Source organism: Pelecanus crispus, chromosome 3, assembly GCF_030463565.1.
Source record: "Pelecanus crispus isolate bPelCri1 chromosome 3, bPelCri1.pri, whole genome shotgun sequence".
Taxonomy (NCBI): domain Eukaryota; kingdom Metazoa; phylum Chordata; class Aves; order Pelecaniformes; family Pelecanidae; genus Pelecanus; species Pelecanus crispus.
Genome location: NC_134645.1, coordinates 48,640,086 through 48,663,391, shown reverse-complemented (window position 1 = coordinate 48,663,391; position 23,306 = coordinate 48,640,086). Strand labels below are relative to the sequence as shown.

At 40.3% G+C, this 23,306-nt stretch overlaps 2 protein-coding genes across 10 annotated transcripts in view; one reads left to right on the top strand and one right to left on the bottom strand.

Annotated features, from left to right (window-relative positions):
• HEATR5B (HEAT repeat containing 5B) overlaps positions 1 to 17,856 on the bottom strand; it is a 66,494-nt gene extending 48,638 nt beyond the window's left edge. For 2 of the 3 annotated variants that reach the window (XM_075707030.1, XM_075707031.1), the window contains exons 1-13: positions 17,834 to 17,856; positions 13,939 to 14,107; positions 13,159 to 13,370; positions 10,918 to 11,026; positions 9,693 to 9,842; positions 9,015 to 9,186; positions 7,884 to 8,041; positions 6,605 to 6,854; positions 4,862 to 5,017; positions 3,170 to 3,420; positions 2,609 to 2,720; positions 771 to 923; positions 378 to 477 (exon numbers count right to left, since the gene is read on the bottom strand). In XM_075707030.1, the coding sequence (XP_075563145.1) occupies positions 378 to 477; positions 771 to 923; positions 2,609 to 2,720; positions 3,170 to 3,420; positions 4,862 to 5,017; positions 6,605 to 6,854; positions 7,884 to 8,041; positions 9,015 to 9,186; positions 9,693 to 9,842; positions 10,918 to 11,026; positions 13,159 to 13,370; positions 13,939 to 14,064 (1,949 nt within the window). In that variant the 5' untranslated portion in view covers positions 14,065 to 14,107; positions 17,834 to 17,856. The remainder of the gene's footprint in view (positions 1 to 377; positions 478 to 770; positions 924 to 2,608; positions 2,721 to 3,169; positions 3,421 to 4,861; positions 5,018 to 6,604; positions 6,855 to 7,883; positions 8,042 to 9,014; positions 9,187 to 9,692; positions 9,843 to 10,917; positions 11,027 to 13,158; positions 13,371 to 13,938; positions 14,108 to 17,833) is intronic. The other variant, XM_075707032.1, reaches the window with a different exon arrangement.
• GPATCH11 (G-patch domain containing 11) lies at positions 17,806 to 23,083 on the top strand. Of its 7 annotated transcripts, none has more exons than XM_009484132.2 (8): positions 17,806 to 18,026; positions 18,111 to 18,337; positions 19,226 to 19,267; positions 19,347 to 19,467; positions 20,198 to 20,288; positions 21,465 to 21,569; positions 22,373 to 22,454; positions 23,001 to 23,083. In XM_009484132.2, exons 1-8 carry the CDS (start codon positions 17,980 to 17,982, stop codon positions 23,054 to 23,056), a joined length of 771 nt encoding a protein of 256 aa, XP_009482407.1. In that variant the 5' UTR covers positions 17,806 to 17,979; the 3' UTR covers positions 23,057 to 23,083. The 7 variants fall into 7 exon arrangements, with proteins under 7 accessions (XP_009482407.1, XP_075563152.1, XP_075563156.1 ...); XM_075707037.1 differs by having other exon boundaries at positions 22,373 to 22,473; XM_075707041.1 differs by having other exon boundaries at positions 18,105 to 18,334.
• The last annotated feature ends 223 nt before the right edge of the window (positions 23,084 to 23,306 follow it).

Below are 23,306 nucleotides of genomic sequence, written 5' to 3'. Positions count from 1 at the left end.
AAAACATTTAAAGACTTTTCGCTAGTACATTTCATAAGAGGAGAGTTTATTGATTAACATCTACTATTCCAGTATCTTAGTTTTCTCATTTCTTGCACAAGAATAAGCAAACCATGAATTCAAAAGCTCATTGAACTGGAAATCCAAAACACAGTTAACAAAAGTTACTACGGTAGGCCCTTCAGCACAGGCTATGCAATTATATACTTTCATAAAGCTAATAATCATAAACACAATGCTCACAGAGGTTTCTTTCAACATGGACAAGCAGCAACAGCACAGTAATAGGTCAGAATATAAATTAAAACAAACTAGTTCTAGTATTTCAGGTCCGGGAAAAGACAAAAGTGAATAAAGAGCAAAAACTGCCTACTTACTGCGACATCATTGTCATGGCACATTCTATGGGTGTCATCAATTTCCTGATCACATCCTCAGTAAGGAGCTCAGGGCAGTGAGCAACAAAACTTCTCATAGCTAGTAACAAAATGATTTAAATTGAAATTTTACTGAAACAAACAAATATAAAGCATGAGCAAGATACAGATCCTAAGAGAATATAAAAAAAGTAGCAATTAAAAACATTTATTCAAAGACTGTGTGACACGTTCATGAAACTATATGCCAAAACCAGGTCATATTGATGAAAATCTGACACGTCTTACTCATTTTCAAACAAAGCAGGGAAGTTACGAGAGTTCTCTCTATAATACTTGGGATCATGTTTTGGTTTACTGCGCACTTGCAATCTCAAAGTTTGAAATTCTTACCACACAGAGCTCCAGCGCGGCCTTCCAGTGTTACTTGCCAGGTAAAAGAATCTCCTCTCGCCTTCTCTGCTTCCAACTCCTTCAGAGAACGTGGAAACACATTTCGCCATAGCAGCAACATCTTAGGCAGATGATACCGAACAACAGAAGGACCTATGCAAAAAAAAAAAAGAAGTGACAGTATGATAAAAACTTGTATTTACCTAAGTGTGAAAAATCTGCCATGAAGCCTTTTGCTCTTTAAGCTATTTTTCTCTTATTTCACTTCTCTTCCTTTTTTCCCTACTTGAGCAACAAAAAACAAAGGAAACTCTTTCTCATTTCTAGGTTGAAAATGTGGCAAAGTATAGGTAAGCCTGTTTGTTTATATCAGTACTAAAAATAGGAAATAGGCAATTCTATACATCGTCATGTAATATCTAACCACTGCCAACTGTCTTTTTACTTTTTATTCTGACTTCTGATTTTTTTTTATATTACTATTTTGAAGGCAAGCTCTTTAGCCTATCCTAACTTATTCATAAAATGAGTAGAAAAATAACCGACAGCTACTGATTATGTAACTAGTTTAAGTCAAGTTTAAAGAAAACTTCTGAAAAAGCTCCAGAAGAACCAGCGCAAGTGCATCAAAAATGGGTTGGAGAAGGACAACCAAAATAGGGCTACACTGTTAGAAAAACATGACAATAATCTGGCAAAAAAAAAAAAAAAAAAAAAAAAAAAAAAGGCAATTCAGAGAAGCAAGATGAAACACAAAATGGTATTTGCGGAGAGATCAAAATACTGCAGAATACATCAGAACTTTATCATATTTTCCAGTATAAACCTCCTCCCCTCAGCCCCCCAAAAAATCCCACCCAAACTATTGCTGCAAAATTCAAGAGTATACTTATAACCTCTCAAAATACAGTTTCTGGTATTTCTGTGGTGGCAGTTATGAACATGAGGCTGGCTTTTTTAAGACAACTGAATTGCTTTCAAACTGGTAACACTTCTAATCAGTACTGCTGCCTATCCAGAGGCACACATGCAACTTGTTGGAATGCTCATTACGTTTTATTTACAGTCCATTTCTTCTGCACCACAGTATTAAGAAAGGAAGACTATGGGCAATTTTGCCCTTTTCATAGAATCATAGAATCATTTAGGTTGGAAAAGACCTTTAAGATCATCAAGTCCAACCATTAACCTAACACTACCAAGTCCACCACTAAAACAATTAAGGGTAGAGTAATAAATTAATTTCATGTTTCCTGGCTTGGTGGCTGGATTGTTTTTTAGTGAGTAAAACTAGGATAAAATCATTAAGGTTAGAAAGGACCTCTATGATCATCAGTCCAACCATCAACCCAACACCACCATGCCCACTAAACCATGTCCCAAAGTGCCACGTTTACACATTTTTGTGAACACCTGCAGGGATGGTGACTCCATCACCTCTCTGGGCAGTCTGTTCCAATGCTTCACCACTCTTTCAGTAAAGAAATTCCTCCTCATATCCAATCTAAGCCTGCCCTGATGCAACTTGAGGCCATTTCCTCTTGTCCTATCATTTTCATAGAATGACTAAAGGCTGGGTTTCTAAAAACAGAGCAGAATGGTTTTTTAGGTATGACACCTTCTACTATCCTTCAGGTTACATAAACACTAATATTTCACTTCTCCCCAGCACAAACAACACTGCTGAAATAAATGCACTAACACTCTGTTTCCCTTGGTATAAATACTCTTGTGCTAGATACTGGACTCATTATATGCAGAGACCATTTGCCACAGTGGATAATCAGAAATGTTGGACAAGCATTAAAATTAAACAAAAAGCAACCATTTTTACAAACCTAAGGTCATAAGCGCTCCGAGTAAAAGCCATCCAGCTTGAGTCCGCTGCAAGGAGAGTCTGCTGTTTTGTGCAGCAGTTCGCAACAGATCCTCAGCAATACTGACCACCATCTGCACCGATGACAAAAACCAACAGATTTTAAAAGTATGAATTAAGCCACTGCAAGCTACTGCTACACATCCACCCTTACAGACTATATATAAAGACGTTCTCAAATCATTTAAATTGACCTTCCATAGAGAATGAATGCAGACTACATTTCATGCAGATGATTAGTATTTTGCATATGACAACACAGACGGTAATATTCTCTTCAGCAATTATTCATTAATATGCCAAACAAGAATGCAAATTTGAAAGAGAGACGGGAAAAAAGCTGGTAAATATTGCAACTGAAATACTCCAAACACATGCTCTGGCCATTGCTCTCTTGTTAGGCACAAGTTCAATTTCAATAATGCTTTAACTCGTTACCATGTCACACGTTTTGCAGAGCTATTCCTTCTAGATAAAAAGGTATCTTTTAATACACTCACAGATGAAACAGTCATTATCTCACCTTTCCTTTGGCATGAGGAATACCTAAGGGACACTGATGCACACCACCTAACAAAGCAGCCATTGCAAAACTGTAGCCACTAACAGCTTCAGGAGAGGTCTTCAGATTGTTGAGTCTTTCTGCACATCTGTCTAAAAACGGAGTCAACTGAAAAGGCAATGCCACAGCTACACACCGCAAGCACCATGCGGCAGCAAGTCGAGCAGCCATGCTGGGATGAAGAAGAACTGAAGTTACTGTCTCCAACAGACCTACAGAAAAGAGAGTTTACAGTCTTAAAGTTATGATGTGCTTTTTAATATACGTAGACAAGCAAACTGAATCAATACTAGACAGGCGACATGAAAGTTAAGAAAGTCAGAATTAAAGTACTTGAATTTTATGACTTTGCCTTTTTCTTTAAGGAAAGACAGAAGCGTTATTAGCATTATGCTGCTCCCCATCAGGTTTTACCAGCAAAGCTGGAGCTGCCAGAGCCATAGCACTGACTTCTACTACTTGAAGAACTGAAAAGAGGCAGTATCCCCACATAAGGGAACAGGCACTGGATGAAATGATTCCTACAATCTGCCCATCTTTTGCACAGATTGTCAGTAACAGCAACAGCAAGACTGATCTTTGGTTTTGCTTCACATTGTAGGCAAGCACATGCTACAGATGTCACTGACCGCTGTCCTCTCTTTTGACACAGTGCTGTCTCCCCTGCACCAAGTTTCCGTCCTTCCACACTTCCAAACATCCATGCCTAGCTAATCCCAGTTTCTAACTGTGAGCTCTTCAGTCCAATCTGTTTCCACACCAACACCTTCCTCAGTCCAGATCTCTAACTTTGCAAACTCCTACTTCAAAGCCCCCACTGCTGCCTTATCTCTTGCTTTCTCTGTAGCTAGTGAACAACTTCTACCTGCTTACTTCATAGCAGCCAGCAGAAGTAACACTGAGATACAGTCTCCTCTGTTCTTATGGGGCACAACAGCCACAAGGAATAAATATGAGCACAATCTTCCCCACCCCATAGTGAGAGCAAAATCAGTATGAGAAGAATGTCATATGCATCAACATGACAATCAATGAGATGTCTAAAGGAGCTTGCACTTCCATTGGAAAAAAACATAGGCATCCACAAACTGAAAAAACTTAAAACTGCAACACTACAGTATAAACATGGATTCATATGTTAAAACAAACAAGAAAATCCCACAGAAACCCTAGTCAGCTTAAGCTAAATAAGTAGCTTTTTAAAATGGGACCATCCATAGCTTCATCTCCACAAAATACTCTCAATCCCCCACCCCAACAAAAATTTGATATCTGAAGGCAATACAGCTTTCCAGGAGCAAATATTTCAGACCTTATATAGCAAAACAATGTATTTCCCATAAAATCATATGGCAAATGGTCAAATCAATGCTAAACAAATCAATGCTAAAAATCACAACTTTACTCACCCTGAAAAAGAGCTTCAGGCAGATTTTGATCAAAATAGTTGCTTAATACTTTGTCAAACTTGAACTAAAGTTAGGGTACTAAACACAATGAGCTGGACAAAGGTAGCTACATGGAGTATTACAGGGAGTGCCAGTTTCATCAATTTATTTCTTACATATTAATTTATTATTTAACTAGACTTAATTATATTTCATATTCATTACTCAGACGTCTCATTTAATCAATTTAAAGTTATTTGCATACCAATAGAGGGTTCTTGAATAAGAGGAGATGCAGTGGCATTCAGACTCTGAACCAGACTACCCAGTTCCTGGAGCGCACACACCATTACATGCTGGCTTGCAGCTACATCGGCAGCTCCTGATTTATTTTCACTGTTAGCATCGTTCACTACTGCTTCTGCAGAAAAGAAAACAAAAGTATCTTGCTTGACTACCACCTGAATCACACCTGAACATATACAGGATAGAAAGGGACAGCTTAGTTTTGACATCAACCCTATATTAAAAGAAAACCACAAGTTTGGTCATAGTGTGAACTCACAAAGCAAACACATTCTGAAGAGAAATAGTTTTACAGCTATCAGCCAAACACAATCATCCAAAGACCATGAAAAACAGATGCCCAGCAGTTACTATGGATGGCAGTGCACTAAGAGGTAGGATTAACAGTATAACACAGCAAAAGCAAGTATACACATATACAACATGTATGTACTGTACCTATACGCAGTAACTAAAAATCTAATCTTGACATATCTAGGTTCTGCATACAATTTGCATGCACATATATGGAATAAAAATTAAAATGAAAAAAATATCCAGACCTTTAGTAAATAATTAATCACAACCTCTAATCATCTTAAAGTTATCCAGTTAAGTTCCTAGATCCCACTGTAGGTTCTTTCTCCTATGCAATATCCCAGAAGCAGCAACTGTCACTTCAAAGGGACTACAGTATCAGCTTAATGTTTATATGTCTACTATAGTACAAATTTAGAAAATTATCCCACTTATATGAAGGGAAGCAATCATTACTGATTAAAAATCCTTCCAATTTATCATAAAATTCACCAGAAATGCTCAAAAAAATGAAATAGTTCTTCTGATCACCCAAATACATAATGGAATTTCCTGCAACTCTGACAAGGTGGCAGGAGGAGGAATTTCTGCAACTGTTTCATCTCAGAAGTAGTATTTCCAACAGACTTATTTTCCTTGAAGTAATACTTACTGTAATCAGAACCCTTTTAAGGTCCCATACCTACCCTATCAAAAAATAGTTATGAGAAGAATCTGCAAAAGTTTCAAAATCAATTCCATTTCCATATGTTAATCATTACTTTAAACTCAAATTAGATGGCAGCAGAAAAGAAGAAACAGATGTTTGGTAAATGCACTGTTGTGCAACTCCAGTTTACTTTCTCAATCTCCAGCTCAAATTAACTCATTTCATAAGAAACAGATCCCAACACAGTTTTGTCAGTCCTCTTAGTGATTACAGAGTCTCCAAAGTTCTGCAAAGGGGCCACATTTATCTTCTCTAATTCCAGTCTTCAGATTACATCTTTATTTGTCATCTGTAAAATCCAATTGGGTATCAGTATGGGTATTAGTGGGGGATACACAAGGACCTACAAGATCCTGACCTACAGGACCTTCAGCACTGGTAGTAAAGAACTCTGCGCGACTTTTAGTACAACCTATCCCGAGACAGGTTGCAAATATACACTTTTTTCCCCTCCACTTCCATACTAAGCAAATGCAATGTCAAAAACCATCACAGGATAACAAGCCAGTTTTACACAATTGTTTTTCAAGTAGAACTTACATTTTGGGTATCGTATTTCAAGCAGAAAACAGCTGAATTATCTTTTACCATAACAACAGAATTATTCCTCACAATAGAAGAAAGCTGAAAAATGACTGAACCAGTATAATGACAGCAACTTTCAAGTGGTCTCAAATAAAGAAAAACGGTCCTCACCCACTGCCTTCATTTGTTTACCAATGGCTTGACATATATCTTTGGCAGCTGCAATCTGCGCTTTCTCCCCAAGCAAGCTGCCCACAGTTGCTCTCAGGATAAAGGACACGCATCTTCGAGAGTAAACTGCCTCCACGTGGGTCTGAGTTGCACGAGGATGGGAGACCAGATCAAGTACATGTGACAAAAATGTAGCAAAGTTGCGCTCCAACCACTGACCTCCTAATGTTGTAACAAAGACAACGTAGGCCTGCAAATTCAGAAGTAACAGATCCAATTAAAACAGAAACAAAAGGCTATATTCAGTCACTGAAGACTACAGTTATACTCATGCACAATGCAGTACAGTAGCAATACCAGTTAGTAATAAGCAACCCTAATGAGGCTAAGCAGAATGAATCAATCCATTAGCCAGGACTTTGTTGTTGAAGCTAAGTTGTTTCCAGTGCCAAGAGTAGCTCCTATACTGCTACATACACTGTGAAGTGCAAAAAACTCTTTGGATGACAGCAAGAAATCCCAGTCCATTGCTCTAAATGTGTGTCTTTTTAAAAATTTTAAGAACATAATATCAATAACAGCAGCAGCATGAACGTGTTTAATTCACAATGAAGACCGGGCATTTTTGCCAAGTTCACCTAAAAAAGGCTGAGAAAAATAAAAGGGTTTCACAAAATACCCTACAATCAAAAAATCTGGATTCTGGCAAGTTACTGCAGCAGACTGAAATACATGTCAGAATGAGAATGCCTGAGTTTGAAGAGATGCTGCTGCCACCTTTCTCTGTCAGATAAGTGGAGCTTCCACATTCAGCAGATCTCACCTACTCAAGACAGACACATGGAGAGAAGAAATGTAGTTTAAGAAATCAGGGCTGCAAACTTTACCCAGCAGCTGAAAAAAGAGCCAGCACACACAAAAGGACAACAGTGTGTTCTCTCTAAAAAGAAATAACATTTAAATATGGAGCTAAAGTCTTTAACATACTAAGTTTTCAAATATTTTTACAAGTTAACCCCACCTAACATACACTGATCAAATAAGCTTTCCTTAGCACATATTTCAGTCTATTGTTACTGCACATCAATAAGAAAGTAGCTTAGGTGAATGACACCGCATGTACATCTCACAAAACAGGTGAGTCAAACTAGACCTGTAAGTTAACTTATAAACAAATAAAGAACAAAAGTGTGTATTTTTCCTACTAAACGGGTTACAGTTATGTATAAATGTTACTTTATTAAAAAAAAAAAAATGTAAATTACAGCTTATGACAAACCTGGGTAACACCAACTCGCACTTCCCTATTGACAGATCCTCCTACTTTTAACATCTCTCCACCACTCTTTAGGAAACCAGATCCTCCTCGCAGAAATCCAGTGGCCATAAGCTCCAAGACCTCCTCAAGCGTGGCTCTCTTCACATTCTGTCGCATTACTTTTGCAAAAAGAAAAGTAATCATTTAATCCCAAAGTTCCAACCAATACAAGCAAATGTCTTGAAACCAGACTTACCAATTAAAAACTGTCTTGCAAACATAAATCTAGACAGCATTTCAGATAACAGCTTGTTTTCATGCTTAAAAACTAAGCTACTTTTCCCAGATTTTTGATAGTTTGCTCTCTCTTTCTTTGTATGACTACAACAGAGATTCTGCACTCTTCACTCTTTTCAGCTTAGAGTTTATAAAACCAAACAATCCACCTACAAGCTTCCATCTACTGGAACAACAATGCATTGTGCAACACTGTCCTGGTTTCGGCTGGGATAGAGTTAATTTTCTTCCTAGCAGCAGGCATAGTGCTGTGTTTTGGATTTAGTAGGAGAAGAATGCTGATAACACACTGATGTTTTAGTTGTAGCTGAGTACTGCTTATGCTAGTCAAGGACTTTTCAGCTTCCCATGCTCTGCCAGGTACACAAGAAGCTGGGAGGGGGCACAGCCAGAAGAGTTGAACCAAACTGACCAAAGGGCTATTCCATACCATATGACATCGTGCTCAGTATATAAACTGGGCGGGGGGGGGGGGGGGGGGGGGGGAGTGGGGGGTGGTGTTGGCCGGGGAGCAGCGATTGCTGCTCGGGAACTGTCTGGGTATCAGTCAGCAGGTGGTGAGCAATTGCATTGTGCATCACTTGCTTTGCCTATTATTGTTGTTGTTGTTGTACTGTTATCATTACTATTTTACTTTATTTCAATTATTAAACTGTTCTTATCTCAACCCAGGAGTGTTTCTCACTCTTACTCCTCTGATTCTCTCCCCCATCCCATCAGGGTAGGGGGAGTGAGCGAGCAGCTGCATGGTGCTTAGTTGCTGGCTGGGGCTAAACCATGACAAACACCATCATGTAACATGGTACTGAAGGCGCAGTTTGTCCACTTGAAAATGGAATCCAGAAGGACTTGTACCTGTTGCTTGTTTTGGTATCAGTGCTGTAGCCATGACCGTCCCCAAAAGCTTTGACACTGCAACTCGCACACCATAGTTTGAGTTCTCCAGAGCTTTAAAGCACAGCGTTGCAACATTCTCTAGTTCAGCTGTCCACATGAACACGGCTTCATTCTGTAACTCCAGCAAACACTGTAGGAAAAAAAGACTTGCTGAGCACCAATGGAGACCACTCTTACCCTTTATCTAAGTATCAGTGTAATTGTCAGGTTTATTCAGCAAATATTTTAATATGATTATTTTAAGAGTTAATTTCCCCCCCTCGCACTCTCCCATTTACCCAATAACTTGGCGAGTAAACAAGCAGAAGACTCATGGAATACGTTAATACATAAATAAAAATGAAAAGATGAAAGCACAACAAAAGAACTATGTAACAACTAACCTCTCCCACTGAGGCCCACAGCTAATATATTCTATGTCATATTTGTTTACGAAGTGGAGAAGACAGTATTATAGTACCTTCATTTACATGAAATAAGTCAAATGTCTGAGCCTTCAGTGTAAACTAGTAAGGACTTACCTTGCACAATTAATTATCAAATTTCCTACCGTAAGCAACAGGTCACACAGTTCAACTGCAGGTACTTCACAGTCACAGCACAAGAATTTGTAGGACTGGTGAGAAACACACTCACCTTAGCCACTGCGCATCGTACAGCCATAGATCTGTCCGTCAACAGAGATCGGGCATTCTTATAAATATCACGGTGACAAGAAGCTGCTGCTCCTCCAAGTCCATTTAGGACTTTCTGTAAACTCATGAGAATTTCACTGCGGCCCTGAGACTGCACATACACAAAAAAATATTTATGGAAAAACGTGGACACAGTACTTATATCAAGGACCAGGTGCTTAATTCTGCATTTTCCTGCTTCTGTGCAGGAATATTTTTGGAAACATTGATAATACAGTTCACTGAAGTCATATACAACCAACACCTAGCTGGTTTTAGACAGCAGTAAGCTCTACACACAGCTTTACTAAAACTGCCACAGTTGTCACGAATTAAGATGAGCCCAGGCAATCCAACAAATTGGCCCTAGACAAGATGCTTCTGTCCTGCCCCACCATTTATCTGCTGCAGCCTTGAAAAAAAAGAAAAAACAGTCGATATGAGAGAACAGGAAGCCCAAGTATTCAACAGCTTCCTACCATACCTGCACACAGGCAGGTACTTACAGTTGGAGGGCACAAAAAACAACAACAAAAAAGCCCCAAATCACACAGGTACAACACCACAGCTGAAAAAAAACAGCTGCCAGGACAAGATCCAGACAATCAGTACTCCTTCCAACTTGTCATAGATTTTAAAAAAACAAACAAACAAAAAACCCAAACAAAAAAAACTCCACACACCAACAAAAACCCAGCGGTGCTATTTGCATCAACTCAGACCCACTGACAGCCCAGGACACATTCTCTCAATATTACGACACTCTCTTTCCAGGGCACACTGCATCCTGCTCACATGCAGAGTAACATCTTTGTTACTTATTTACATATTTATTCTTCTTTTTTTTAAAAAAAAAGTATTTATTATTCGTTTTTAAACAACTGAATGTTTATTGAGGGTACAGAAGCAGAAATCTTAACACAGTAGTTAGAAATGGTACATACAACCATTTTGCAACTTTAATTACCTATGCCACTACAAAGCAACTACTATAATATTCATGAGACAAAACCCTAAACTTTCTGCAGTAAAAATACATGCACGTTTAACTTCATACTATGTAAGTCATTTGCATTTTTCTAATTAGAAGGCAAGCAAACCAGGCATTTTGGCAAACACCTTTAGAGGAAGCAGGTTTCAGTTTAAATGGAATCAAGACCACATATATAAAACAACCTGAAACTTACCTCTGCACTTTTCAGAGACTTTAAAAGATTATTCACTGTTTCTGGAAAAGAACTTCCCAGCATTCTGCCCATTTTTTCATAAAATGCTCCAACACATGCCACAGCAGCCCTGTGAAAAAAGACATTAATCAGTGTACTCTCTTCCTGTATCATCTAAATGAAGACAAATACTTAAACAGAAATGTATGTTTTAATCATCATTGATGAATAAAAACCTGTTTATTATCCACTAGTTATACTGGCTGTTTAACCACTGTGCATTTAAATAATTTTTTTGTTTACAAAAAAAGTAACAGAAAAGTTACTAGCTTCTAAGATCACAAATGTATTTGAAAGGGTATTATTATAGGACCTACACATAGAGTGAAAAATTTTGGAGAAGACAAGTATATGCTTGGGGTTTTTCCAAGCCTAAGAACTTAAAATCCATAAATTATTGCATAACACAAGAAAATGTATAGGTACTGTAAAAATCACTGGATCCATAACCAGTTATATACACATTTTCCTTGCCCTGCCATTTGAGATTAGGAATACTTTAAGTAACACTGTACTGCAGTTATATACACAAATTGCTCCAGGACAGTGACTGAAGCAGCTCCTGAAAGCATACACTTTTTCATCACAAAGGAACAAGGGGGTTTTTTTAAACCCGAAATTCTTGGGTAAATGACTTTTTAGCAAAGCTATTTCTTATAAACTCATTACAGCCTACCCCTTAACTGGCTTGTCTCTGTCCTGGTTTCGGCTGGGATAGAGTTAATTTTATTCCTAGCAGCAGGCATAGTGCTGTGGTTTGGATTTAGTAGGAGAATAATGTGGATAACACACTGATGTTTTAGTTGTTGCTGAGTACTGCTTATGCTAGTCAAGGACTTTTCAGCTTCCCATGCTCTGCCAGGTACACAAGAAACTGGGAGGGGGCACAGCCAGAAGAGTTGAACCAAACTGACCAAAGGGCTATTCCATACCATATGATGTCATGCTCAGTATATAAACTGAGGGGACTTGGCCAGGTAGCAGCGATCACTGCTCGGGAACTGTCTGGGTATCGGTCGGTGGGTGGTGAACACTTGCACTGTGCATCACTTGCTTTGTACATTATTATTATATTGTTATTATTATCATTACTATTTTACTTTATTTCAATTATTAAACTGTTCTTATCTCAACCCAGGAGTGTTTCTCACTCTTACTCCTCCGATTTTCTCCCCCATCCCATCGGGGTAGGGGGAATGAGCGGGCGGCTGCGAGGTGCTTAGTTGCTGGCTGGGTCTAAACCACGACAGTCTCCTACACAATTCTTCTACACAAACATCAAAAAATGAAGTCTGAAATCATATAGTAAAAAACCTTCTGGACTACCATTTGAGTGGGTAGCATACATTTCAGAGCATGTTATAGTACAAAACCCTTCCCACTTATACAAGTTCCTCAAAGAGTTGCAACAGCTTCAAATAAAAGGAGGACAGTATCTGCCCAAACACTGACTATTTCAGATTTTATTGTTAAATCCTGTTGGTACGGTAATGTCTAAAGGCAAGCCCAAACTGGGGTTCACTAGACACTATGAACATATGAAGCAGTATGTGTGGGAAAGTACTAAAAACAGTTTCAGTGGAAGCTGTTTGCGGCATTAACCAACCTCCTACCAGTGAGACTGCTCTTATAAGTAAAGACAAACTGGATCACACATACATGCGCGCGCACGCACATCCAAGTATACAGACTCTGTGAGACTTGTGCGGTATATCACAGTAGGGGAATATAAACAGGCAATGTTTGATGGGGCTGTGGGGGGAAAACTTGAACATTTGGTTACAATTCTCTGGGCATAGGTAATGCTCTTGTTTGACAGTCTGCAGGTTCTGTCTTAAATGGGGTACCTGCGCCCAATCAGCAATAATCCCACTGGTGGAATTTCTTCATTGCATTACTTCATCAACTGTTATCCCCTCCATGACATAAGCATGTGAAGAAACATAAGACAGTCCCTTGCCTAGACGAAAGCATCTCACTTTCAGATAGCCAGGTATCTGTCACCTTTGAATCCTGCCCTCCACAACCTCTACCCTGCTCTTTTCTCTGCTGTATCAAGCACATGTGAACTCCAAATAAGCATGCAAAATATAACTAAACATAACATGCACATATACAGGTAGATTCTTTTGTAATATCCAGGACCCCTTTGCTTAAAAAAAAAAAAAAAAATTCGCCTTTCCCTAATAATATTAAACATACAGCTTTGTAGGCAGGTATGCTGCAGTATCATCTTTGCTCTTGATGATGTCATTACACTTGTCAAGCGTCTGAAAAACAGTAAATGTGTCTCCAATGCTGTAGAGAGCAGCAAGATTTTTTGCTAGTAGTTTTCGCGTAGGTGGCCCAGGGGAACTGCTGATGAGTCCTGTTAGCTGTTCTACAAGTTTCTTCTGTTTTTCCTTGACATCTGTCTGTTAAAGGACAAAAAATAAATAAAATAAGAAAAGTCATTTAATCCTGTGTCTTGTCTCCACCACCCAGAAAAACCTACAAGAGACTGAAGTAAATCTTATACCACTTCCACCTGTATGTAATTCAGCAAACTGCTTGTCTCGCAGAGATTTGAGATACATTCAATAATAGCAGAGACAGATGCTAAATGCCCAGAATTATCTGTTACCCTATTTAATTTTTACTTTTTTAAATACTTACTAAAAATACAGTAATACCTGCATAGAACATCATTTAATCCTCTTTACCATCAGGAATCCCGACTCTGGGAGGGAAGGTTTTGTCTTCCAAGTATTTTTGACAATGAAGAACTCAAACCAAGCTATGTGTTATATAACAGAGAGTCTGACTCTACTGACAGCCTACAATTAAACACTTAAAAGCCACAAGCTAACACAGAGGCTCTTCAGGCTGAATCTGAAATCATACAGTTATGACCTGGCCATTATCTGTCAACTTTCTCTAGCATGAAATTAATACAAATGTTTTAGAAAGAAGGGAAAAAAAAAACCAAAAACATTAAATTACCTTGTTAGCAGCTACCAGCACTTTATCCAAAAATCTTAACCATTCAAAGATAAAGACTGGTCTCTTTGCTTCTGTGATTTGAGCTAATGCTTCCTCATTCAGTAACAAACTATGAGCCAGCTCCATAACTGGTTAAATTCCGGTTTTACTGTAAATTTGTGTAACAACTCTAAAATAAAAATATAAGTATTAGTATAAAGTATAGTACAACAGTACAAAGCTTTGAAAATCAAATAAAAATATGAAGATGAAACCTACAGATTACAGTTCTAGCCTGCTTAGATTTGTCTTAGCTAAGCAGTCCCACATAAAAACTACTCACATATTTACAACTGAGTACATCCATTAGTATTTCAGGGAACAGAGTGGTTAGCTGTAAAAACAGCACCTACAGGCAACTTCAGGGTGCTAACTCTTAGCCAAGAAAAATATACTGAAGTCACTGTTTGAAGAAAAAAACCACACATACACACAAAAGAGGTAAAGGAGTCATCTCACTGTCTCCTCTTACATAAAATGGAATAAGGATTGTCCCTAATCAAGACCCTTGACCACACTCGCAAAGCTTGGGCATGAACCTGTCCACCTTCTCAACACCTTCAACAGAGAGGGTGAGAAGGAGATGAGCCTATCACAAGTAGGAATTTCCACCCAACAGAAATTTGAGAGAGGAAGGAACACTGACAGCATTTGGCATCACTGACCTAAGACTTCACAGATCCCACTAGCCTTGCGTGAAGTGCTGGACAAACAAGCCCTCTGAAACCCAGCACGTCTTACGTGTGACAGCCTGGAATACAATCAGCAGCCAAATGACTGCAAGTCTCCCCAACAGGCAAAATACTACAGATCGAACACTGGAGATCCTGCTCAAACAGCGAATGGGGGATAGCAACAAAGCACCACAAATGTAAGCAAACACTCTGCAGAAAACTTAACCTTAGCAAGCCACATTTAAACAAAGTGTAGCTGCTTAATACAGAACAGACAGCAAAACAAAAATTTATCTAAAAATCACAAAATTAAGTCAACCATCTTCAGCAAAAAGAAACCCAAAAAAGCAAAAAAAACCCAACCCCTGAATGCAGTGATGCTGAAACTAAGATCTCGGGTGAAACAGGAAAAGCAAAGCAACTAAGGAGTATTATGTAAGACATCAGCTTTTGAGAGCTGCACTGTTCCACTTGTGCTCTCAAATGCTCACAGCTGCTTCCTCATTCGTGGTCAAACCCAAAAAACTCTTAAAGTCAAATGAAGTGATTTAAATTTAATAATTTTAACTTTTTTTTAAAACAGTCCCCAGATTAGACAGTAGTAAAGGGTGACATATTAATACTACAACTGTATTATGGTTTTAAATTCACCTTAATGATTTGGTGCTGATGAAACTAAAGCATACAACGTCTGTAATGCTAAGCTTGTTCCCTGCTCTTTGGTACTTTGCATTACAGTATTTTTCACTGCACACATCCCCAGCAACAGATCAGCAAAAGTGGAAGAGCCACTTAGAGAAGCACATACAGCCCTCCCCCAACACCTCCGAAGACATCTTCTGGCTTTTTTTTAAGTTATAAAGAATTGAGGAGGTATTGCCTGTCAATAATGCACAGACACATCACTTCAAAACACCTTTACATGACAGCAGAGAGAAACACAATGAATGACAGCACTATGATTCTTTGGATATCGTCCCAGAGATCTACACCGCTCGTCACACACCCGCACAGCACAGGAGTGCTGTATGACAGCACAGCTCATTACTCCTTTTCCTCCCCAGATAAAAGCATTCCCCTACCCTTTAAAGCCATGATCCCCTTATACGCCTTCCACACATTCCCTTACCTCTTAATCCAAACTTAGGAAACACAAGCTCTGAGCTACCAAATCCGCACGTACGTTCAGCTGTGCCGCTGAAGCACAAAGGATCGGATACAAGAACAATTACACAAATATTCAGCTAATTGAAGACTTAAGACTCTAATACACACCTATGCAGGTAGGCAATCCAAAGCTCACCTACAATAGCCAAAGGTTTGCTCCAAAATTCAGCAAAAAACTCCTACCAAGTTCTAGTGGTTCTGGCAAGGTCTGGGTCTTACTGAACATGTTACAAGTAATAAATACACCGCTATCTCCCACAGGATGCAGAGCAAAAGCCTACCAAAGTCAGCTAGCATCCAGTAAGTTATGGTGAAGCATTACAGAGATTATAAAGTGTTCAGGTGTACTAGAGTTCCTTTGTATTGTCCAGCTATTTTTCTGTAGCCTAAATCAACTATATGGGCTCAAGCTGCACCAGGGGAGATTTAGATTGGATGTTAGGAAAAATTTCTTCACGGAAAGGGCAGTCAAGCATTGGAACAGGCTGCCCAGAGAGGTGGTGGAGTCACCATCCCTGCAGGTGTTCACAAAAATGTGTAAACGTGGCACTTTGGGACATGGTTTAGTGGGCATGGTGGTGTTGGGTTGATGGTTGGAATGATGATCTTAGAGATCCTTTCTAACCTTAATGATTCCTACTTTTTACTCTCGTTATAAATAATCCAGCCACCAAGCCAGGAAACATGAAATTACTACTCTACCCTGAATTGTTTTAGTGGTGGACTTGGTAGTGTTAGGTTAATGGTTGGACTGGATGATCTTAAAGGTCTTTTCCAACCTAAAGGATTCTGTGATTCTATTTAGATCTTCATCAAGCACGCACTTCAGCAGACGAACTGAGAAAGCTGAAAAATGGGCGAGTTTAGGAGAAGCGACATCCTCCTGAAGAACTGCATCAGGTGAAAAGGACTTTGTGCCTGGGGCCTTCTACCTGTTACTTTAATAAGCTGTAGCACCCCTCCCACAGCCTCTTGCCTGGTTCAAAAACCCCTCACGAAGTAACGCCTCAAGACCGCACTACAGAGCTAGCCACGCACCGGCTCCTCGGCCGCGGAACAATACCAAACACCAGCCAGAAGCGTGCTGCCTTCCATACCCACAGCAACCCCGCCGCGGGCGCACGTACGCGCACCCACCCCCCACAGGCAGGCAAACGCCGGCGCCTCTCCCCTCGGGACAGCCGGAGGCGGCAGGCAGCGGCGCCGAGCCGAGCCGCGGAGAGGAAGCGCGGCCCACAAGCCCTGCCCGCCGCACACCCCGGGGCCAGACCGGACCGGACCGGGCCGGGCCGGGCCGACACCGCCCGCCCGCCCGCCGCCGTTAACGGTCACGGCGCGCGCGCGTTACGCTCCTACCGTGCGGCGGCCGCGTCCTGCCAGCTGCGGGCCGCGCGAGGCGTGACAAGGCGGCCGCGGCCCCCGGGGGGTGGGCGGGACACGGACACGCGCGGGCACGCTCCGCCGCAGGCGCCCCCTCACCCGCGCCGCCCCCGCCGCGGGGCCATCACCGGCGGCTTCGGCTGCTTCAACCACCACCGTGTCCTGGCCCGGCTGGCGGGGAGGGGAGGGGAGGGGAGGGGAGCGGGGCCGGGACACGGGCGGCTTTGCCCCCAGGCCCGGCGCCGGCCCCAACGCACCTCGGCAGCGCGGAGGAACCTGCGCCCGCGCACAGCAGGAAGCGAGCGGCGCGCAGGCGCCGGCGGCCGCGCGCGGGCGCCGCGATCGGGCCGGGCCGGGCCGGGCCGAGCGGAGCGGAGCGGAGTCGGGTAGGTGCGCGGGGTCCCTCAGCGGCCCCCTCCGCGCCGCGCCGCTCCGCCCCGCCGCGGCCTTGCGGGCGCCTTGGCAGCGGGCGAAGGCTTCCGGGGGTGAGGGGCGTCGCGGGCGCCGGTGGTCGGCGGTAGCGGAGCCCGGAAAAGCGCGCTGTGGGCGTGAAGCCTGGCGCGGGTGTCCCGGGGGAGGGAGGGGGCGGCCCGGCCCCCCCCGCGTTCCCGTGTTTTCGTCCCTCAGGCCCGTACCCCTTCAGCCTCCGGCCGCGCACCGAGCGGCAGGTTTTTCTTGCGGATTCTGCATTTCAGGTAGCCTGCGGAGAAATAAGACGCGTGAGAGAGCGCACTGACGGTGTTCATAGGAAAGGGGCCGGAACGGGGCATGCGTGCTGAACATGGAGGAAGATGAAGAGGAAGATTACATGTCTGACTTATTTATTAAGTAGGTAGCTCTTCTTTTCCTTCTTAAGTGATGGTAAACACGTTAAAAAAAATGCTAATACTTGCTGGAATTACTAACTCTTAGACAGGATGTAAGACCAGGCTTGCCCATGGTGAGGCGGATGAAGGAGGCTCTTCAGAAAGAAGAAAAGCAAAAAGAAGCCAATGAGAAGAACAGACAAAAGAGTATAAAAGAAGAGGAAAAAGAGAGACGTGACTTGGTATTGAAAAGTGCATTGGGCAATGAGAACAAAGGCTTTGCTTTGCTCCAGAAGATGGGCTACAAGAGTGGCCAGGCCCTTGGCAAAAGCGGTAAGCCTGTCACTGTCTGGAAGCGTGTGCCTCTATTTGGGTGTACCTTTATATTTTACAGACTGTAGTTGCCACTTCATTTGTAGACAGGGTCAATGAATGCCTCTCTCAGAGCCCTAGCATTACTGAACTGTGAATGTGGTGTGGCAAAACAAAAGATGAGAGCGAATCTCTAAAAACTGAAATAAAAACGGTGCAGACTGTCGAGAGATGCGAGGGAAGCGGCAGTACTTGCTGCTCAGTAAATGCACTTCCATATGCGCATGCCTACAGGAATTGTATTCAGAGTGTTTTGATGGTCTTGCAAAGCTAATAGTCAACCTAAAAAAGTCTATACCTGTCTTTGAATTTATAGTTGGATTCTGAAGAAGAAATGGTGCACACTGGCCTATTCTTATGAAGCCTTAGTAGATGAAGTAAAATCAGTAAAACAAAGCATCAGTAATTGCTATGCTAGTTCAGCATGTCTCTAGCAGACAATTGGCAAATTAAGTGGTCCAGACAGATTCTTTTTATTCTTCATCTTTGTCAAGTTGTGAGACTCTAGAATGAAAAATGCTACTGAAGGCTGTAACAAAGCAGTCTCCATCACAACTATGTTATACCTGTCAAGTCAACACCATTTTCTTTCAGTTGGGTAGTGTCCTGAAAAAAGTATACAGCAATCCAGCAGACAAGCCAAAAAAGAGAGGGAGTTCCAGTTCAGCTGGGTCATTTGTAATGCACTAAATGTACATCGATTTGGGATTTTTCAACTTCCAAGCAACAAAATCACAAGAAAATGTGCATATTTAATGGAAAAAGCAGCTTGCCTGCTTAAATATACTGCAGAAATCGTAGTTTGAGAAAGACCTGATTTCTCAAATGGACCTATTTTTTCCCTCACAGGAGAAGGCATTGTTGAACCTATTCCTCTGAACATAAAAACAGGTTTGTGATACTTCCTAATTTACTTAGTTGGGTATCAGAGCTTCTCAACTGCTTACATTCATCTTTTGAACTTACATAGGCAGAAGTGGGCTTGGTCACGAGGAATTAAAAAAGCGAAAAGCTGAAGAAAAACTGGAAAACTATAGACAAAAACTCCATATGAAAAAACAAGCAAACGAACAAGCTGCAGATCAGTTCAGGTAAAATGATGTAACTGATATTCAAGGAATGTCTATAAACAATGATTCTTTCTATGCTTTAAGTTTGGTTATTCTTTTAATGTGTTACTATTTTTGAATGTTTTGAATGAGAGGTAAGAGTTGAAATACAGTTGAAATATAGTAATTGTTTCTTAGTTCTAAAGCAAAAGCAGATGAATGCTGTAATGCTAAAAGTGTGTGCTGCATCATTTATTTTTGTAAATGTTAATAATGCAAATATAGATACTAAGTTTTCTCAAGTAATTTGCAACTTTTTAAAATCAGAGAACTATGTCATCGTTTTTAGTATAAAATCCACAGGTAATCCTGAGCAATGTTGCTACAGTCATTTAAAAATCAGTGTAAATTTGTTTAGGTTTTATTGTTTTTATTTTCTCCTGATTTGGTTGTTATATGTGAAGAAGGGAAGGCTGTGTCTTTTGCAGATGTTTAGTGAACCACTTTTTCCCTGTCTTATGAAAAACCTGGTGAAGAAAGTGTTCAGTGTAGTGTGATCAAAAAAAGCACTGTCTTGAAGGCGTAATTCCCAAGAAATACACGTGTGCACCCATAGAAACAATGTCAGAAGGACTTCTTAACTTCAACGTTGTCCTGGTCTGAATTAGTAGGGCTAGAATCTTAGATTTTCTATTTTAGAAAAGCTATTGACTGTAATGCTTCTCACTGTTTGTCTAGCTGCTTATTTTAGCTATCAACTCTTTCTTAACAGAATAAGATTCAAAAACAAACAAGAAGAGCGTAAGATGGAAGGGGACCTCCGAAAAAGCCAGAGGGCCTGCCAGCAATTAGATATGCAAAAAGTGAGACCTGTATTTTTGGGGGTTGGAAGGAGGGCTTATAAGTTAGAGATATAGGCTACAAACGAAGTAGGGGTTCAATTCTTGGAAGTTCTCTAAAAGTGTGGGATAACTAGCCTGAAGTCTTGATGCTTGGCAACACTTCAGTCGTCTTAAAATATTTCAAAGTATATGTTTGCACCATTAAGATATTTGGAAGTGTACACCAACTTCATTGTAACTTACGTGAAAATCCATGTTAATTTGCATCATCAGAGCTCATCTGTTTCTGCTCCTGCATTATTGTGGTTTCTTTTGAGCTGTTTGCATATCTTTCAGTAGCCAAAGTCAGGCTGTCCTAAATGATGGTGCTGTTTGCCTCAAGTGAGGGAGCAACATCATCACAGAATGGTTGACATTGGAAGGGGCTCTGGAGGTCATCTTGTCGAACTCTCCTGCTCAAGCAGGGTCACCTAAAGCAGGTGGTACAGGACCATGTCCAGACAGCTCTTGAGTATTTCCAAGTACGAGGATCATCATTGAGGGTATCAGCAGGTTCACCAAAGAAACATTTAAACAAAAACCAAACCCAAAACAAAGTACCTTCCACGTGCAAGGAATAACATGGGTAATAGCAATGAACTACTGTAAGTTTTTGCTGCTTGAAAACTTCAAGTATTATTCTTTTCTCTATTAACTTGTTAGAGGTTAATACCGCCCCACAAGTTCTGCTGAGATTGTTTGATACTCCTTAGTCTGCTCCAGATGGAGTTGGCTGAATTAGCTTAGATCATCTTTTTTGACTCTTCTTCCTTTAACTTTACCTGGGATGGATTAGGAAGCACTGTGTGATCTCTTGGTAAAATAACTTGGGGCAGCATGTCTTCAACTGATAAAAAAGGGTATCTGTTCACAGCCTTGGTCTGAGATTATGTTGCTGTGTAGCCTTAACACATAGTGGACATAGATGGAATAGAACTTAAGGTTAGCATGCGTTTACTTGTTTTTTAAAAAGTGAGCAATCCTTCTTGTGGACCGCTGTATTTAGTTTCCCACTACAGCTTTAGTAATTCTTGGTTATACTCTACAGGAAAGTTTTAAAACTTAACATCTCGCCTATTAGAAATTATTTTTATCCAGCATCTTACGAGAAAACCTATGAAGGAAGATAATTTTCATTTAAATCCTTCATTATTTAAGGATATTGATGTTCCCAAGGAGACTTGGTATTGGCTAGAACCTGAAGAGGAAGACAAAAAGGATGAGGAAGACAAGGAAGATGAATGCAAAAACTCAGACTTAAGTGTAAGCTCTGCAACTAAATTAATGGCTTGATTCAGAATTAAATTTAATATTCCTTTAAGAAGTAGGTATGTATGCATACATACACTTATAAAGAATTTATGTATACATGTAATTTTCCAAGCTGTAGTGAATATCCACTTTGCAATCTTAAAGTAGTGGTTTTTATATCAGTTACACGATCAAATATAAAACATTAAACCACTGACTTATTGCTCATCTGTTTTGAAGCTGATCTTTGGAAAAAGTAGCCTAGAAACTAAATCCTAACCATTTTTGTGTTTTAGCCAAGATATGCAAGATCACGTATTTGATCAAAGTTATTTGCTTTTGAGCTTTAATTTTGGATGCCTTATCTCATGTCTTAGGCTGAATTCTAGAATTGCCAAATAATTTCTGAAAAAGCTTCACAGATTATCTCAAGATGGACACTGGAAATTCACATTTTTTGAGAACTAGATCACACAGCTGTTGTTAGCCTTACGGGTTTGATTTGCAGAGATTCCACCAAAAATATAATATACTTGAAATAAGGTAGCTAGGTAATATTTTTAACTCTCTCTTCAGTGCAGGTTTCTTAGCTGGAAAGAAAGATGAGCAAACAACAGCCATTAACTTTCCAGAGGTCATGAATTCTTGTGCCGTATGCTACAAATTTGGGAAACTCCATGCCTTACTGAGCTACAGTACTGTGTAGCTTTTCCATAGCAAAAGGTTAAACAATCTGTTTTAGCAAAGCTAGTAGCTCAAACTGTTTTATGTCACATGAGCCCCAGATCATTGCATACATTTACATATTTCTCTAGGTATCAGAAAAGCTGCACATCCTGACTGCTTATTTGAGAGAAGAACACTTTTACTGCATTTGGTGTGGAACAACCTATGAAGGTGGGAGTAAACCTGTCTTGTAAGTGTTTTACTTTGCTTATGCAGCTAGACTTAAATAGTACAATATATCCTTTATGTTTCTCTTACTGAAGTCTTTTAAATCTACATAGCAAATTTTCCTTTCAGGCTGCTGGTTTTTGCACAAAGTTTTGTACGTTTTGATTATAAGGCAATTTTTAGGTGTTTACATGCACACAACAAAAAAAAAAAAAACCAACCAACCATACTGGCATTTACTTGAATTGGTATTCATATTAATTTTGTTTTGAGAAAACAAAATTCAGATACTAAAACTAGTACCATAAAAAGCTGCAAAAACTTGTAGGTGTTTCTGAAGCAGTTAGAACACTGTCCAGCTTCACCGCACCAAAGAGGGTAGAATTTATGTTCACTGTTTTAAAACTAAGTTTGGAATTAATAACTTGCAAACCTTCTTGAATGCTGTTTAATCTGCCTCATATGAATTCTTCAAATAATTCTAGCAACTTTCTTTTTTTCCATCCTCTGAGCTGGAATTACTCACTTTTTCCTCTGCTTATCTCCTAGACTCCAAAGATTTATCTTCAAACTGCCCTGGGGACAGTGCTGCAGATCATGACTAAAGCCTTTCTAAAGAAAGGAGTCCTAGATAAGTATGTGAAATTCATAATATCTTTTAGAATGTTCAGAGCTGTGCCATATTGAAGAATTCAAACCAAAGTATGCAGAAGTATAGTTACATTGACAGGTTAAACTAACATTTCTGAAGCACGGATTTTCTGCTTGATGCACAATTTAATAGGAACTAAAACTTTGCATTTATAATTGAACTATCATAATTTAGAGGCAGGTTAAGCCTTCCACAGTCTTTGG

What these genes read in the sequence shown, in the direction of transcription:
- GPATCH11 (XM_075707039.1), top strand. Translation starts at nt 17,980, where the DNA reads ATGGAGGAAGATGAAGAGGAAGATTACATGTCTGACTTATTTATTAA. An exon ending in ATGTCTGACTTATTTATTAA is followed by an intron (nt 18,027 to 18,104) that starts GTAGGTAGCTCT and finishes GGAATTACTAAC; the next exon opens with TCTTAGACAGGATGTAAGAC. An exon ending in GCAAAAACTCAGACTTAAGT is followed by an intron (nt 21,570 to 22,372) that starts GTAAGCTCTGCA and finishes ATATTTCTCTAG; the next exon opens with GTATCAGAAAAGCTGCACAT.